Below are 17,166 nucleotides of genomic sequence, written 5' to 3' on the forward strand. Positions count from 1 at the left end.
GCGTGGGCTGGCAAACACTACGCTCTTAGCTGAGTCCTGGCATTGCTTCCACTTAATTGTTCTAGGCTCCTGACTTTCATCTGTCCTATCCGACCTCCTTTGGTCAACTGTTGTTATTTTCCAATCCCAACGGTGTCAGGTATCGAGGCCTAGGGGTCTTTCATTTTTCACCCTCTTTGGGGCCCTTGTCTTTCTTTCGCCGATACCTTTATTTGTTGAAGTGTCGGTTCCCTTACATTTTTTCTCCTAGATTAGTTTCATATAGAGGATGGTTGCCCAGCTGTACTTCCTCTTAATTCCCCCTGTGAGTGGGGGTGGTAGAATAAAACCCACGGTATCCCCTGCCTGTCGAAAGACACGAAAAAAGGGCCCCAGGGGCTCTCAACTTGGAAGCGTGGGTTAGCTACCACGGGGCCCTCAAATGAGTCCTGCCATTGCTTTCAGTTACTTATGCCAGACTTCTCAATTTCATCTATCCTATCGGATCTCCCTTAGCCAATTCTTGTTCTTATTCGACTCCGATGGTTTTATGTATCGAGGCGCAGGGAGAACTTCATTTTTAAGCCCTTCGTGGCCCCTGTACGTTTTTGGCCGATAACTTCATTTTCTGAAGTCTCGGATCCCTACCCTGTTTTCCTCTCTGATTAGTGTTATATAGTCGTTCTTCCTCTTATAACAACAATCACCACAACCACTCCTTCAACTCCTCACCTCTTCCAACAATAAAAAAAACAGAGTCTGTCCGTCTTCACCTTGATACTCCTCGATTTCATGATTGCCGTATGTAATCTATCCTATATTTCACGTGATCCCACCTGTCAAGTCGGTTTATTGACACAGCTCTATACTGTAGAGACGTGTGCAAATTAAATGGGCATTCCGTTTTGAAAGAGGTTAATTTTAAGTTCTTAACAGATAGTTTCAGTTCTTGATGTGCATTCCCTTTCTCTATAATTGGGCAATGCGAGAGCCCCGCTCCTTGAGCTAACGTCATGAGCGCGGGAAGAGCCGAGAGCAACAGACTTCTAATAGTTTTAGCTGTAAAGACTAGATGGCGATATGCGGAGTCAAGGCGCAAGCAAAGCCACAGCAATGCACCTGGCTAAGTATATTATGTAAACGCAGAACAATTATTGTAGAGTTTGTTTGTCGTTCATTGTGAATGCTGTTTCTAAAGGAAGCTTTTATGTTGGTCTACAGTATTTCTCCTGAGGTTCACTCAGCCTACACCGCAAATGAGTACCAGGTTAAATCCTGGGGGCAAAGGCGGCCGGGCGTAGAGCTAACCACTCCACCCCAATACGTGCCGGGGTTACGAATTGCGGAAGCCTTTAAATTCCATCCCTCCCAGGGCCTTCATGGCCTGTACGGAGGTGACTTTGCTTTGCTTTGCTACAGTATTTCTATGAGTACAGCTAGCAGTCGTCCACCTCTGTGGTGTAATGGTTAGCATGAGTAGCTGCCATACCGGTGGCCCGGGTTAAATTCCCGGCTCTGCCACGAAATTCGAAAAGTTGTACGAGGGCTGGAACGGGAGCCTCGGGAGGTGAACTGAGTAGAAGAGCGTTCGATTCCCTCCTCAGCCATCCTGGAAGTGGTTTTCCGTAGTTTCCCACTTCTCCTCCATGCAACTACCGGAATGGTACCTAACGTAATGCCACGGACGCGTCCTTCCCTTTTCCTTGTCCATCCCTCCCAGTATTCACATCCTTCACAAGACCCACGTTCAGCTTAATAGGTGAGGCCACCTGGGCGAGGTAATGTTCCTCCTTCCCAGCTGTATCACCGGACAGAAAGTTTTAAGCTCCAGGATACTGCCCTTGAAGCGGCAGAGTTGGGATCCCTCGCTGAATCCCAGGTAAAATCCAACCCTGGAAGGTAAACGGATTATAAGAGAAAGAATAAGAACAGCTAGCAGTCAAATGAAAATTCAGTAGTTACATGTCAAAATAATTAACTTTGTTCCTATGCGTAACCTAATGAAATGATTACAACTGAATGTATTTATTCAGAACGTGGAGATTGTTTACAACATACATACATCATCACTATAGACAGTTATGACTTTCAGCGTTCAGTCTGCAAGCGTCTGTGAATTTATCAAACGTCGCCACAATCCTCGATTTGCAACTAGTGCTGTGGCCTCATTTAGTTCTATACCGCTTATCTTTAAATCGTTAGAAACTGAATCTAACCATCATCGTCTTGGTTTCCCTCAACTTCTCAAACCCTCCATAATAGAGTCCATTATTATCCTACGTAATCTACCCTCCTCCATTCGCCTCACACGACCTCACCACCGAAGCCGGTTTTATTCGTACAACTTCATCCATCGAGTTCATTTCTAACTTAGCTGCTATCTCCTCATTCCGAGTACCCTCCTGCCATTGTTCTCACCTGTTTGTACCAGCAATCATTCTCGCTACTTTCATGTCGGTTTCGTCTAACTTATGAATAAGATATCCTGAGTTCACCCAGCTTTCGACCCGTAAAGCAAAGTTGGTCTGAAAACAGTCCGATGTAAAGATAGTTTCGTTCGGGAGCTGACTTGCTTCTTACTGAATACTGTTGATCGTAACTGCCGGCTCACTGCATTAGCTTTACTGCTCCTTGATTCAATCTTACTTATCATTTTACCATACTGGGGAAAACACATCCTAAGGACTTGAATTTGTCTACATATTCCAGTTTTTTATCACCATTCTGACATTCAATTCTGTAGAATTTCGTACCTACTGATATAAATTTGTTTTGGAAAGGTTAATTTCCGAACCATACCCTTTGCACCTATTTTCAAGTTCCAAGATATTACACTGCAGATTTTCGGCACAATCTGCCATTACATTTAGGTTTACATGCTGCTGTCACTTCATTATTCAACCAAGATGTTCGCTTTTTCCCAACCTTTACACACAGTTGTTCCCTGACATTCCCTTGCTGTTTCTACTACAGCATCCCTGTGTGCCGTCTATTCTCTTTCTATATGCTGAAGCTGCTTATTATCCAATGTTCCGAAGTTCTTACTGATCCTATCCATATACTTCTGTCTAACTTCCTCGTCCTGGATATTTTCTATCCTTGTTCGTGTGCAGACAGATTTCACTTTCTCTATCCTAGGCCTGGAAATACTTAGTTCCCTGTAGATCAGATAGTGGTCTGTATCATCACAAAATCCTCGGAAAACTCGTACATTTTTTTGTCTTCTTGAATTCGAAGACGGTTAAGATACAGTCTACTATGGATATGGTACCCCTACCCTCCCATGTGTAGCGGTAAATAGCCTTATGTTTGAAGAATATATTCGTAGCTGCTAAACCCATACTAGCACAGAAGTCCAGTAAACGCTTCCCACTCCTATTGGATTCCTTATCTTCCCCACATTTACCAATCACCAGTTCGTATCCTTCAGTTCTATTTCCAACTTTCGCATTTCAATCGCCCATTAGCACTATCCTATACTTGCTCTTGTCACTGAATGCTTCATCAAACTTGTCAACTTCGTCCTCATCTGCACCCTCACATGTTGAAAACACTGAGACAATTCTCGTCCTAATTCCCCCAACTGCCAAATCTACCAAAATCGTTCGCTCATTTACGTGCCTAACAGAAACTATGTTGCGTGCAATTGTATTCCTGATGAACAACCCTAACCTACACTCCTTTCCCTTTTTAACACCCCTTATCTCTTCCTCATCTCACCTTACCCTAATACCACCTATTCCTAGCACATCGAGATGCATCCACTTTGCTGTCTCAGCCAGTTCTACCTTCCTTCTTCCATAAGCCCCATTAATATTAATAGCTCCCCATCGAATTCTATTTCGTTCACCAAGTTGTTTTGTAAGGAATCCCTCACCTGTCAAATGGGAATGGGACTCCGTTACTCTAATAGGTCCGAGGCTTGCTTAAAACGTTCTGATCTCGGTAAATTAGTGAAGCAGGTTTCTACCTTACACATAGTCCAAGTGAGGATCTCTCCTCTAACGGGTAAGGAACCACCGGTGTATTGTATAGCCCAAGCCGCCTGAGCACGACGGGAACCATGACTCAGAATATGTCCGGTATGCCAACTCCCACTCCATAATTGGTATGCTGACTCTCAGGACCACTTACTAGGCCACTCAGCCGGTGCCCATAGTTCACGATCTAGGACGTGACTACAGTAACCCACAGCATTTTGTTTGCAAAACTTAGTTTGTTTTCTCATCATAACTTCATGGACTAACTAGAACGAGGCATTAGGACCATAGAAACTGTTGAAAGTTTAATAAATATTCTTAGATACGCACCCCTTCACTAGTTGTAATTGGAAGCCGTGCATGCAGCTATTAATCTTTACCTTCCTCTACAGTGCCTATTCGGCTCCTGTACCTGCCTGAGCTAGAGCACTGCTCAATGAGCCGGATTATGCCAGCCTTTGATCTAGATCCTCTTGTGAATTGATTGTTATAAGGTCAACGTAATGCGTCTCCATCACGATGCCGTACGTGTACGAGTTTTCTGTGAAGAGCCGCTGAAAATATTTGTATGAGACAACATGCTGACGGAATAAGGCGAAATGCCGGACTGGGTGACTCACGGTTGAGGCGCTGGCTTTTTACGCTAAGCTGGCTCAGCCCGGTGGTGTTTGAAGGTGCTCAAATACGTCAGCCGCGTGTCAGTAGATTTACTGGCACGTAAAAGGACTTCTGCGAAACAAATTTCTGGTACCTCGGCGTCTTTGAAAACCTTCAAAGTAGTTGATGATGATGATGCTTGCTGTTTAGAGGGGCCTAACATCTATGTCATCGGCCCTTCAAAGTAGTTAGTGCGGCGTAAGTAACAATAACATCATTATTATTATTATAAGGCAAAATTTTTAAAATGAGCACCTCTGGGTATTGTAAGCATCTGGCAAATAATTCGGCCGCTCATGAATTCATTGCCGGTTCTGATCAGAAAGTTAAAGAAGATTGCTATCGAAATGAGAAGAAAAACGGACACAAAGGGTAAAGTGGAATCATAAAAGAAAAGAGGGAGATATAAATGCCACCTTAAACATCGAATGCCTTAACATCACCCAGTCAGACCTAGATGGTCACCGGAAGATTACATTTTATCCAGTACGTTTGGCGTAGACCTAATGTTCTCTTCCATGTGTATAAAGATTTCATTCTCTGTTGCAAATGGTTAATGAGTCGATTCACCAACACTAGTACTCCCAAATCCATGGCATAAGGGCCGTCAGAACTCTACGGAGTTCTTCAGTAACATCCGTAGTATGCGCACACCGGCATGGCCGATGTTTTGTAGACTGTCTATAAAATGCGTGTGTGTGTAAACTGTAGCCTAAAATTACATTCAAAATGGCAGAATACTTACACTGTAAATACATTGTGACTCTGATGACTATTGAGAGAATAGAACTATACCTCTGTTTAAAAAATCTAGATATAGGCCTATAGCAAAGCAATTCTAGTAATTCATTAAATTTGGATTTCAAGGCGATGATTCAATAATATGTATATATTTCTAACCTTAAGAGGAGCCCGGCTGGTGGCCATGATCGTCAAGGCGTGAGGTCTGTATGGTCTGACACCGAGTCCCGATGGTCGAAAAGTGATCATTGGCCGGCGGGTTAGGAGAGGTGGTGGTATACCATTTCTAATCACTAGATTGCTTACCAAAGAAGGCCTCATGGTGTCGGATTAGCGTGCCTGCCACTTAGCTGGAGGCCCCGGGTTCGGTTTCCGGCCGGGTCAGGAATTTTTATCTGGACCTGAGGGCTGGTTCAAAGTCTACTCAGCCTACCTGATTAGAATTGAGGAGCTATCTGACGCTGAGATAGCGGCCCCGGTGTAGAAAGCCGAGAATAACTGCCGAGAGGATTCGTCGTGCTGAGTACACGACACCTCGCAATCTGCAGGCCTTCGAGCTGAGCAGCGGTCGCTTGTAGGTCAAGGCCCTTCAGGCTTGTAGTGCCATGAGGTTAGTTTAGTTAGCTTTAGATTCCTTACCAAAAGCCTGAATCAAATTCCGAACCTCTCTGCAGAAATAATTTGAACTGAGGGTCTATGACGTTGCTGATTGTGATTCTCCCGTCGGATGGGGACGTAAACCCTTGAGCAGACACCTTCGTGCTCTTCGACGGGAATAGGCCAAGTGCCGGAACCGAATTTCGCCTTCTCGTTTGCTAGCATATAACACGTCATTCATTTCATCTCATTAACTCATCTCATAAGGTTGACATCAAGAAGGGCATCCGGTCGTAAAAACTCGCTACAAAGATTTATATCCCTTCATACCTGACGCAGCAGAGAAACGGGCCATAGGTTGGACATACATACGTACAGTAGTAATGATGTTTTTACGCCCCAATAACTACTTTTTGACGGTTGTCGGAGATGCCGAGGTGCCAGAATTATGTTACGTGTCAGTAAATCTGCCCACACGAGGCTGACTTATTTGTACACCTTCAAATACCACCAGCCGGCCCCGTGGTGTAGGGGTAGCGTGCCTGCCTCTTACTCGGAGGCCCCGGGTTCGATTCCCGGCCATTTCAGGGATTTTTAACTGCACCTGTGGGCTGGTTCGAGGTCCACTCAGCCTACGTGATTAGAATTGAGGAGCTATCTGACGGTGAGATAGCGGCCCCCCTCTAGAAAGTCAAGAATAACGGCCGAGAGGATTCGTCGTGCTGACCATACGACACCTCTTAATCTGCAGGCCTTCGGGCTGAGCAGCGATCGCTTGGTAGGCCAAGGCCCTTCAAGGGCTGTAGTGCTACGTTTTTTTTTTTTTTTTTGGTTTTGTTCAAATACAACCGAAATGATCCAGGTTCAAAACTGTCCAGTTGGGGTCGGAAGGCCAGCGTCTCAACCGTCTGAGCCACTCAGCCCGACATACATAAATACATGCATACATACGTAAATACCCACATACTGTACAATACGGCGAGTTGGCCGTGCGGTTAGGGGCGCGCAGCTATGAGCTGTGACATTGTGGATTGGAACCTCACTGTCGACAGCCCTGAAGGTGGATTTCTGTGGTTTCCCATTTTCACACCAGGCAAATGCTGGGGTTGTACATTAATTAAAGCCATGGCCACTTTCTTTCCACTCCTAACCATTTCCTGTCACATTTTCGCCATAAAACCTATCTGTGTCGGTGCGACGTAAAGCAAATACTAATAAAAATCTAGTTGCTTTTAATTCGACACAAAGCAAAGCATGTACCATGTCATAAAATTTCCTCCCAATGTACGGTATTCTCACTGTGCTGTGTTTCGTATTATAACACACCTTCCGTCGACTGCTCGCGAATGAAATATTTGATAATAATCCCGCTGCAGGGAAGAGAGTCTGGTCACGTGACTCATAAAGAAGCAGTGATTGTCGTCGAGAAACGAGCGGTGAAATTGATGTTTCTCACAAGTTCAAGAATTTAAACGACGCATTACTTGTATAACAAATTGGAATATAATCCGACACACAGACGTGTCTTGTCAAAGAAGTGTTGCTAATACTATCACGTGCGAAGTGTTTCAGTAATGAAAGTCTATAGGATGAATATATTAGCAACTTATTCAGAAGAGCTATACTGTGAACTTTAGAAGAGATACGCAATTTCCTTCCGTCACGCAGTGAATCATTTCTGTTCATGAGTTTCAGGTTCTTTTGAGACCATGGGCCATAGGATCGTAACACTCGCCTACATTTTGAAATAACGTTATTTGTTTAGTTGTGACAGTTTTTAAGAGACGCCAAGATGTTGGAATTATTAACTGCCGGCGTTCCTTCACGCATCGAAGTTCTGAAATGTCATCGACCTCCATTCGATATTGATCCGACTATTATGGAAACAGCAGAGCAATGACAACTGACGACGCCACTGCCGTCGTCATCAACATTTTATTGATTGTTTGTTTTGATTATCAGTTTATAAAATGCTATTGCATTGTATTCTGAGTTGACCACCCCCTATGGGTGGGCGCGATTGATTAACGCCCACGGTATCCCCTGCCTGTCGTAAGTGGCGAGTAAAAGGGGCCCAAGGGACTTTAAAATTGGGAGCGTGGGTTGTCGACCACGGCGCCCTTAGCTGAGTCATGGCATTGCTTCAACTTACTTGTGCCAGTTTCCTCAATTTACCATCTGACCTACCAGTACTTGTGCCGTTGCAATTTCAGCTAATTCTAACATAACTCGAGTTATTTAAAGCATACTGACGGATATGAAAATTACTGCATCCATTTTACTATAACATGAAAGCCATATAGAGTACCAAAATTTAAACAAAAGCCACAGGAACGTCACGGCAGCTTGTGATATAGGGGGTAGTAGTTATAGTTACTGACTCTGTTAGAGAACCATACAAGAGTCTGGAATGTCAGAACTCTGTGTTGCTGTGTATGTGTGTGTGATACAAGCCAGGTAAGCATACTTGAACCGGAAATAACCACCGAGACGTTTCGGAACGTGGTTGTATCGCCAAAATTTAGGAAGCTGCTTAATCGACCCGTCGTATAGCCAGTCATATCATATTTATCATGCAGTAATCAGTGTGAAACTTTGTTTGCATACGTAATTAAGTACAGGTCGTAAGCCATGTGTAGCAGATACTGATTCTACCAGATACACTATAGGCTAAGCACAGAAGATCAAACGAGGACGTGCAACAACAATGGAGCCCCATCCAGAGAGATCCTGCTGTAAGGGGCCTGCCCCACATTTGTCGTTTTCAACAACATCCCTGCACATCCTATCGTGCGTCAGCAATGGTGCAGTTATCGTCGCTGTTGGATGCATCATTTTCTCCACTCACCTCTGTCTGTTTCAGTCCCATAGTAGATAAAAGTCGCATCAGAATTAGGCGCAATGGAGGACAGTGCAACAGTCGAGCTCTGATTAATCAACGCCATATATCCCGAATAGCAGTTGTCCCTTCTTGTCTTTGTAGAGGACACGGACACAGCACGGTAATTTGTCAGTGAGATTCTGCAGCGCTCCTTCCTGCCATGTTTGTGCAATATACCAAATGTAGATATGCAGCATGATAATATTTGTGTAGCGATCAACAAGCTCTATGAGGTCTGAACATCTTTACTCGGCCTGGAATGTCACCAGATTTCTCACAAGCTAGCACATTTGAGATGTAATGGGGCATTATGTGACCCGTAGTCAACCACATGTACAAGAAGTAGACGATCTACATGTGCAGTTGTTGAAAAAAAAAAAAAAAAGTCGAGTATGCTTCAAGACACTATCTGGAACTTTTATAACGGAATTCCTCGTCCTTTCGCTTGCTTCAGAGTTGCGATGGAAGCCGTGTATTTCTCTCAACCTCCTTGTTAACGACCGGCAACTTAAATGCTAAGGAGTACCATTCCGCGAGAGTAACCGAATTTATGACTGTCTACAGTCACCTCCACTGTGACCAATAGTATGCTCGCTTTGTCAGTGCCAGTCTAGGTGGAGTACTTCAGAAACGTGCCGGTCCTGAAGCCGGCTGCCTTGTCAGGTCTCCAGTGTTCCACAGCTGCACTCAGTCCTGTCCAGTCTCTCTGATCGCTCTCAGTGGCTATATAGTTATTAAAGCGGAGAGTTGACAATGGTGTGTCTCGAGTTGTGGAAATCCTGGCACTCCGTGGACACGCACTGTAATCAGAGCCAGCTATTTAAGCTTCAAAAGCGTGCCAATCGATAACGAGGAAATTGCAAGAATTTTATCCCATATTGAAGGGTGCTTTGCCAATGACAAACAATACGTAGTAATTGCGTGAATGACAAGTCACTGGTGATTTGTTATACTAGAGTATTGTATCATTGTAGTTTAAAGTTCCAAGTAGAGGAAGATAGTGTAGCATATTTCATTTCCATCGCTACTTTTTTTTTCTTTGTAGACCAGGATCCATACTTACAACAACAGCAATTTCGAATATTCCTGTACCATATCTAACCTGTCGCTAACGGGAAATGTCATGAATTATTAAAGGAGCTTACGTCACCTCTGGAGGATAAATAATGAACATTGAATTATGTCCAAACTGTGGCTCAGTGCATGCATTGGCATCTTGGCAAAAACACACAGGAGCGTTCCGAGAAAACAACATGAAAGTGACACACAGCAGTAAGTTTCGGCAGGACCCTTCCAGTAGCAATTATTCAAATTACATTTATAGGAGATATAAGCGTTCTATTGTTAAGGAACCATCTCGTTACGATAGAGTTTAAGTGAAATTCATTGAGCTTTGGTTCTATTTGGTTTTATTGTTTTGCTTACAGGTTCCTCACGTTCTGTTACCTGGCAGCATTCAACTTTTGGCTGCTGTTGTGTCCTGCCACACTTAGTCATGACTGGCAGATGGGTTCAGTCCCTCTCGTGACATCATTAGCAGACATACGAAATCTCGCCACTTGTTTCTTCTTCGTGTGTTGTTTGCTGGTGCTGTACAGGGGACTCCTCGACTTTGAGGTAAGCGGCTGTTTATCTTCTTTTAAAGTCCAATATGTGAACAGTTTTCTTTCTCCTTTATGTCTAAAATATAGCGAAGGTAGCAGTAAGACATTACGCGCTAATCATTTTTATATTATATCCAGGTATTTCAGGAAATATAGTATCGGTTAAAGTGAATTAAGGTAAGAATGACTGAGTAGAAATATCTGCCACACAGAGAAAGACTTATATCAGTGAAATTCAGTTTGAAGAATAATATAATAAGACCTCTTACACGCGTTCATTATTCCCTTTCATTGAAGTTTTGGTATAAATCGCAGTAACTACCTCACCGCCTCCCCTCATGTCATTAGTTCACACTTTGTATGTCAGTGCTGGACGTCACCAATGATAAGATACTTCGTTATATCAAAAAATCACGAGAAGTCCTAGCACTCAGAAAACGCAAGAATGATGTGTAACCAACTCGCTCTTCAGGAAGTATGTTAATTAATAGATCTTGGTAATATTTAGGGTTCATATGACGTAAATCTAGCAAACAGCAAGAAAGCAATCACAACAGTCTCCGTCCGGATGCAAAAGTGAAAAGTAGAGTAATGTCGTTTTAAATGTCTAAAAGCGATGATAGAAGGCCCAGCAAAGTTTTAAATCACAATTACGTTGGGAAGCCGAAGTTTTCGTGGTCTAGCGGTAATTGAACTCCAAGATTCGCCTTGTCAAATTTCAGCAAGAACACATTACTTCCCTCACTCACATTTTCGGTGGTGGTGGTGGTGGTGGTGGTGGTGGTTATTGTTTTGAGAGGAAATAAAACTGCAGAGCCATCCTCGGTTAACATTAATCAGAAAGAAAAAATAGAAGAGGACCAACACTTCGATAAATGAATGTATCGTCAAAAGAAAGAGCCACGAAGGGCGTGGGAATGAAAGACCCCGTAGACCACGCAAACCTAATACTGTCGGGTCGGAAGAGGACAAGAGTTGATCAAGGGACGTCAGATAGGAAGAGTAAAATCGAGGAGCCTGACACAAGTAAGCGGAAGCAATGCGAGAATCGATTAGTGAAACCGTGGTCACCAACCTACGTTCCGAAAGTGAAATCCCCTGTGTTCCCCTTTTTATGGCAGACAGAGGATATCGTGGATTTATTCTACCTCCCGCATCCATCTGTTTGAACTACTAGTCATAATATAAATCATGGTTGTCTTACACCGTTTGTCATGATTTGTATTGGGAAGTTTATGACCTTAAGATGTACAGAATATGCACCCATATATGTCCGAAAAGCTAGGTAAATATGGCCATAAAATGGTGAAATATGGCTTTAACATTTTTGGGGATATGTAACAAGTATTAGAGTATTACTAACAAGAAATGTGTCAAAAAGTGATAAGTGTTAATACGGCAGACACATTTAGTCATGCAAACTGACGGAGCTACCGTGGCTAAATTAATACTTTATACATTCATTCAGTATCATACTCCTGAGTCGTAGTTCTCTTTCTGTTTTCCTAAAGAATAACCAAAATTAAGTATTAGCATGCTTTTCAGTATCTGTTCGGCGTACATTCGTACAACATCTCTTTCTCGAAATCGTGCCTTCTAAACCTGCTACCTATTTGTTTCGGGAAAACAAAGAAAAATACATCTACTAAAATACAGTATTTTGAAATCTTGTGTTTGAAAATCGACCTAGATAACACATACCTTGTGATTTTTTTTTCTTATTTGCTTTAAGTCGCACCGACACAGATGAGTCTTATGGCGACGATAGGAGAGGAAAGCCCTAGGAATTGGATGAAAGCGGCCGTGGCCTTAATTAAGGTAGAGCCCCAGCATTTGCCTGGTGTGAAAATGGGAAACCACGGAAAACCATATTCAGGGCTGCCAACAGTGGGGCTCGAACCCACTATCTCCCGATTATTGAATACTGGCCGCACTTAAGCGACTGCAGCTATCGAGCTCGGTGTACCTTGTTAAAAACGGTGCCTCATTGTAAACAAAAATGCTCAATGTATAACGAAATATAACTTATATCACTAAAATGAGTAAAAAAATATGACCGAAATAATAAAAATGGATGAAATATGCATTTATATGCAGCATAAAATTGCTTTAAACAGGGTCAATTACAATTACAAGGTTACAATTAATCTTCAGATCTCGGGTAAAATGATCTCAGGAATGTACTTTAATATGACGTTCCCTTAACATCCGAACCTTAGTCATGATACTGCAACGGGGCTAGACAGCCATGTCTCTTTAAGTAAATACACTGTATGTATGTATGTATGTATGTATGTATGTATGTATGTATGTATGTATGTATGTATGTATGTATGTATGTATGTATGTATGTATGTATGTATGTATGTATGTATGTTTAGTCATCAGCCCGAAGGCTGGTTGGATCCTCAACAGTTCCGCCATGAGCTGTCATAGATGGCCTTTGCATCACTGAAGAGGCGTACTAGGGAAATGAGGAGTGAGGTAGTTTCCCGTTGCTTTCCTCACCGGGCCAGAAGTTGCTATTACATATCAGTCTGCCAAGCCCACTGAAATGCATGTACCAATCGACCCTATGAGCAATATTTTCACACCATTCATAACAGGGACTGGCTGCGTAAGGAATGGCATTACTAGCATCGCTCATACCTCAGTCACTTTCATTTTGTCAAAGCCAAGGATAAGACAGAGACAGATCAATGAAAGTAACAAAATTGCTCTAGCCCATACCAGAAGACTTAGTGCACTGTAAACACTAGGTCCTGCCAGCAAAGGAAATACACTGTATAATGAAAAAAATCTACATACTAGGAACGAACTGTCCGATGGCGATAAAAATCGGTAGATGTAAGGAACAGACATAGGGAAACAAACGATCAAAAGTGCAGAACAATCGAATGATTTATTGCAGAGTTAGAACGTTACAAAATGAGGATGTCAATAAGGTGTTGGTGCACTCCTTGCCTGGATGCAAGCTGCCACTCAACGTGGCGTCCTGAGGAATTTCGTGCCAAATGGTCTCCAACTGCTAGGCTAAATCTGCGATATTCGGTCATGTACGCAATGGCCTTCCCATAACGCCCCAAATGTGCTCTATGAGAGAGAGATCTGGCGACTGAGCTGGCCAAGGAAGAATAGGGCAAACTTGAAGGCAGTTCATAGCAACATGTGGCGTGTGTGGCCGGGCATTATCCTGTTGGAAAGTAAGGCCTGGATATCGCTGAAGGAACGGTAACACAACCGGCCGTAGAATGTCATCAACACATCGCTGTGCTGTCAGTGTCCCAGGAATGACTACCAGAGGGGTCCGCCTATCAAAGGAGATGGCACCCCAGACCATCACTCCCTCTTGTGAAGCTGTGTGGCGTGCGATATTAATGGCAGGATCCCCACGCTGGCCTGGACGTCTCCAAATACGTCTGCGGTGGTCGTCAGGGCACCGTTGGAAATGGGACTCGTCACTAATGATTATACGTCCCCAGTCAGCGCAGTTCCACGTTGCTCGAGCACGGCACCACATTAATCTGGCTTGACGGTGAACAGGCGTGAGGGGTGAACGGCTTCACGGGCGGCGCGAGCGCAAATTCCTCTCGTTCAGGCGTCTGTTGATGGTCATGATGGACACATGTGTGCGGGTCACACGCTGGATCGTTGATAATGACGACTCCGGTGCTGTGACAGCTGTTCTGACAATAGCTCTGTCTGCCCGTGCTGTTGTGGCCCTCGGTCGACCATTGCCGTCCTGACGTTGATGTCTGCCGTTGCTGACCCACGCTTGCCAGCATCCTCTGATCGCCGCATCGCTCTGACCCTCGATTCGACCAACCATGTTCTTTCAATCCGATCGCACGACCTCTTTCAAACTCTGACATCTGCTCGTAATGAACACGAATCCTTCGGCGTGGCATTCTTACAGCCGACGTTAGGATAGCACAGTCGAATGCGACAGCTACTTTGGCATACGTTTCAGAATCGCGCCCTATATACACCTGATGCATACGCAGTTCGGATGCGCGGGAGCTCCCGCTATTCATTCATTGAGCACGAAACTTTTATCATTTGTATGTTCGGTCCGAATGTCTTTGCATACGTAATTTCCTTACTATCGGACAACGCCTTCCCGGCGCGTCGGTTTTGTGTGTGTTATAGAGTGTATTTTGTACGGCGTTGAGTCACGTTTTGCCACCAATACTCTCAACTAACCGGTGAGATCCCCAACTTACTTCTGTTGTTTCCATTTTTTGAAAGCGAAATACTTCCTTCGGCTGAAGGATTTTAGTTTTCTATTTGTATTTCTTTTAATATACCCACCAAATGGAAAAATATTGGGATGGGCTGCATTGGACTTTGAACTTGCCAAGAACTTTTTCCCAGTTGATCGTCGTAACAGAAATGAATGAGGTCATTTCACTCACATTTAGGACAGGAAACAGTAAGTACCTTCTATGTACGTGTAATTTTCTAATACGGTATGCAGACCGATGCTTCTCTCTGATACACTCTCACTCCCTGGTAATACTTCACTCACAACACACCATGGACAACTGCGCGTTCAACGGACTAGTTTAATGGCATAAAGACATCCCGAGCTAAGACGTTGAATGCAACGAGGTACATGCATGCACAGAAATGGTGTCCCGACATAAACAATCAACACTGCCCCACTCCAGTACAATGAGGGAGGGGACGGAGTGAAGACGTAGTATTGAAGGCCACTCCAGTACCGAAAAGGAGGGGAAGCGGGAGTGGACGGGTAGTACTGATGGCACAGTGTGTGTGTGCATTGCTATACATCCATCACTGTACCTATTCCAATCACAAGAAAGTCTTGTAGCGGACTGTCTACCTACAGCAATAGGTTAAGCGAGGAGGTGGACGGAAGCCATCCTTTTCTATATCGGTGCACCATTTCTGTACATGCGTGTACACTAGGCTAGAATTGAACGTCTATGTCGGAAACCATTCGGAGCAGGGCATACGTCCATACGACGTGGTTTGCTTCAAATGATCATTCCTATCAATATCCCTGAATATAGACCATTCCTCCTGCGGGACCCTACATACACATTCGATAACTCTGTCAGTGGTGTCACTCATAACATTCGGTGCATCAGTCGCCTAGGGCTTCGTTGCACGGGATCCATCTTTGAGGATGGGAGCGGTGAAAACGGGAGCCATCTGGTATGTGAGAATTAATGTCCAGGAACCGAGTAGGTGATATTAGGTTCCTGTATTAATTTTAATCCCCCTCATTACTGGGCGATATTTCTTCTACATAGAGTATATAGCTGTAGATTTGCTTCAAGCACTGTACTAAACTATTAGAATTACAGTAAAACGTAAGAATTCTTACTTGATCACATTCTCATACAAAATCAAACGAAGGAATGGAATATACAGTATTTGGACCAGCAGTAAAAACGACAGCAAGACGAGAAACCTCTTTTTTCAAACAGTGTTCCAGCGACTCGAATCCAAATTCTTCACGGAGTCCTACATCACTAGCCACTTCATTAGTGGACATGGCAAGTTCAAAAGTTTTTTACAGAGATTCAGGGTACAGTTAGCAGACAATTACCAGTGCCAGTGAGGAAATATCGAGAAACGGTTTCCCATCTTTTGTTCGAATGTCCATTACATGATAGCAAAAGACGCAACTTAGTAGCACATTTGAACTACTGTGAAATCCACTTATCACCACTCAATATAATATGTATTTTCTAAATTCTGTTGTTCTTCTCTTTTTGTGAATTACTTGGAGCAACTATTTAAGCAACTATAATATCCGAGAATTTTATATAATAATTCATTATGTTTCGTAAACTTATAACCCCACTGTACTATTTTGTTCAATAGGGTTATGCATATCGGAGATTCAATAATTATAATGAAAATCAAACCAATAACTTCTCGCTTGTTCATTGGAGAACCTGCCTTGCAAACCAGCATCGCATGTTAAAAGTCTCTCATGATTTCTACCGGACATTTATTCAAATACAGTGAACGCAGTTAGCGGAAGTTTCTCTCAGCAGGTCGCGTTACAGCTAATTCTATCGTCTACTTTAATGACAAGCTCGGCTGACACTAACCGCTAAGGTAGACAAGGTTTCCTTTGTGCCGCTTCTTCGTTAACGACAACAAAGTTCTAACCCCTCGACTCCTTTTCATCTCTTCCTTTGACATGCCTCAGACGTGAGTAGTGTAATGAAGACGACAATTCCGGCATGTAGGCCTTTATTACGTTATTCCATTTGGCCTCTCTGCCTTATGGAGGCATGTTTGTTATATTAGAGGCAATAAATAATGTAGATTTTCTTGTGGTGGATGTATATTAATCAGAAGATTGGAAACTGAAGCTAACCTATCTTTAAGAAATTCTTTAGCAATATTAATTTTCTTTTCTTTCCAAGAGTGGTACCGAAAAATACTATAAGCAAAGCATATATTCTACCGGCATAAACAAAGTACATCACTGTTTATAGAAATCTGAACAACTTGTAGATGCAATTCACAGGACTGGTCCAATACACAGTATTACGAATACCGAGCTCGATAGCTGCAGTCGCTTAAGTGCGGCCAGTATCCAGTATTCGGGAGATAGTAGGTTCGAACCCCACTGTCGGCAGCCCTGAAGATGGTATTCCGTGGTTTCCCATTTTCACACCAGACAAATGCTGGGGCTGTACCTTAATTAAGGCCACGGCCGCTTCCTTCCCAGTCCTTGCAC

General features: G+C 43.4%; 1 protein-coding gene across 1 annotated transcript in view; it reads left to right on the top strand.

The window, feature by feature from the left end:
• Positions 1-17,166, top strand: part of LOC136866682 (protein O-mannosyl-transferase TMTC1) — a 1,311,158-nt gene that overhangs the window by 862,059 nt on the left and 431,933 nt on the right. Inside the window, exon 8 of the mRNA XM_068226806.1 lies at positions 10,263-10,452. Coding sequence (XP_068082907.1) covers positions 10,263-10,452 — 190 coding nt within the window. The remainder of the gene's footprint in view (positions 1-10,262; positions 10,453-17,166) is intronic.

Source organism: Anabrus simplex, chromosome 3, assembly GCF_040414725.1.
Source record: "Anabrus simplex isolate iqAnaSimp1 chromosome 3, ASM4041472v1, whole genome shotgun sequence".
Classification (NCBI taxonomy): domain Eukaryota; kingdom Metazoa; phylum Arthropoda; class Insecta; order Orthoptera; family Tettigoniidae; genus Anabrus; species Anabrus simplex.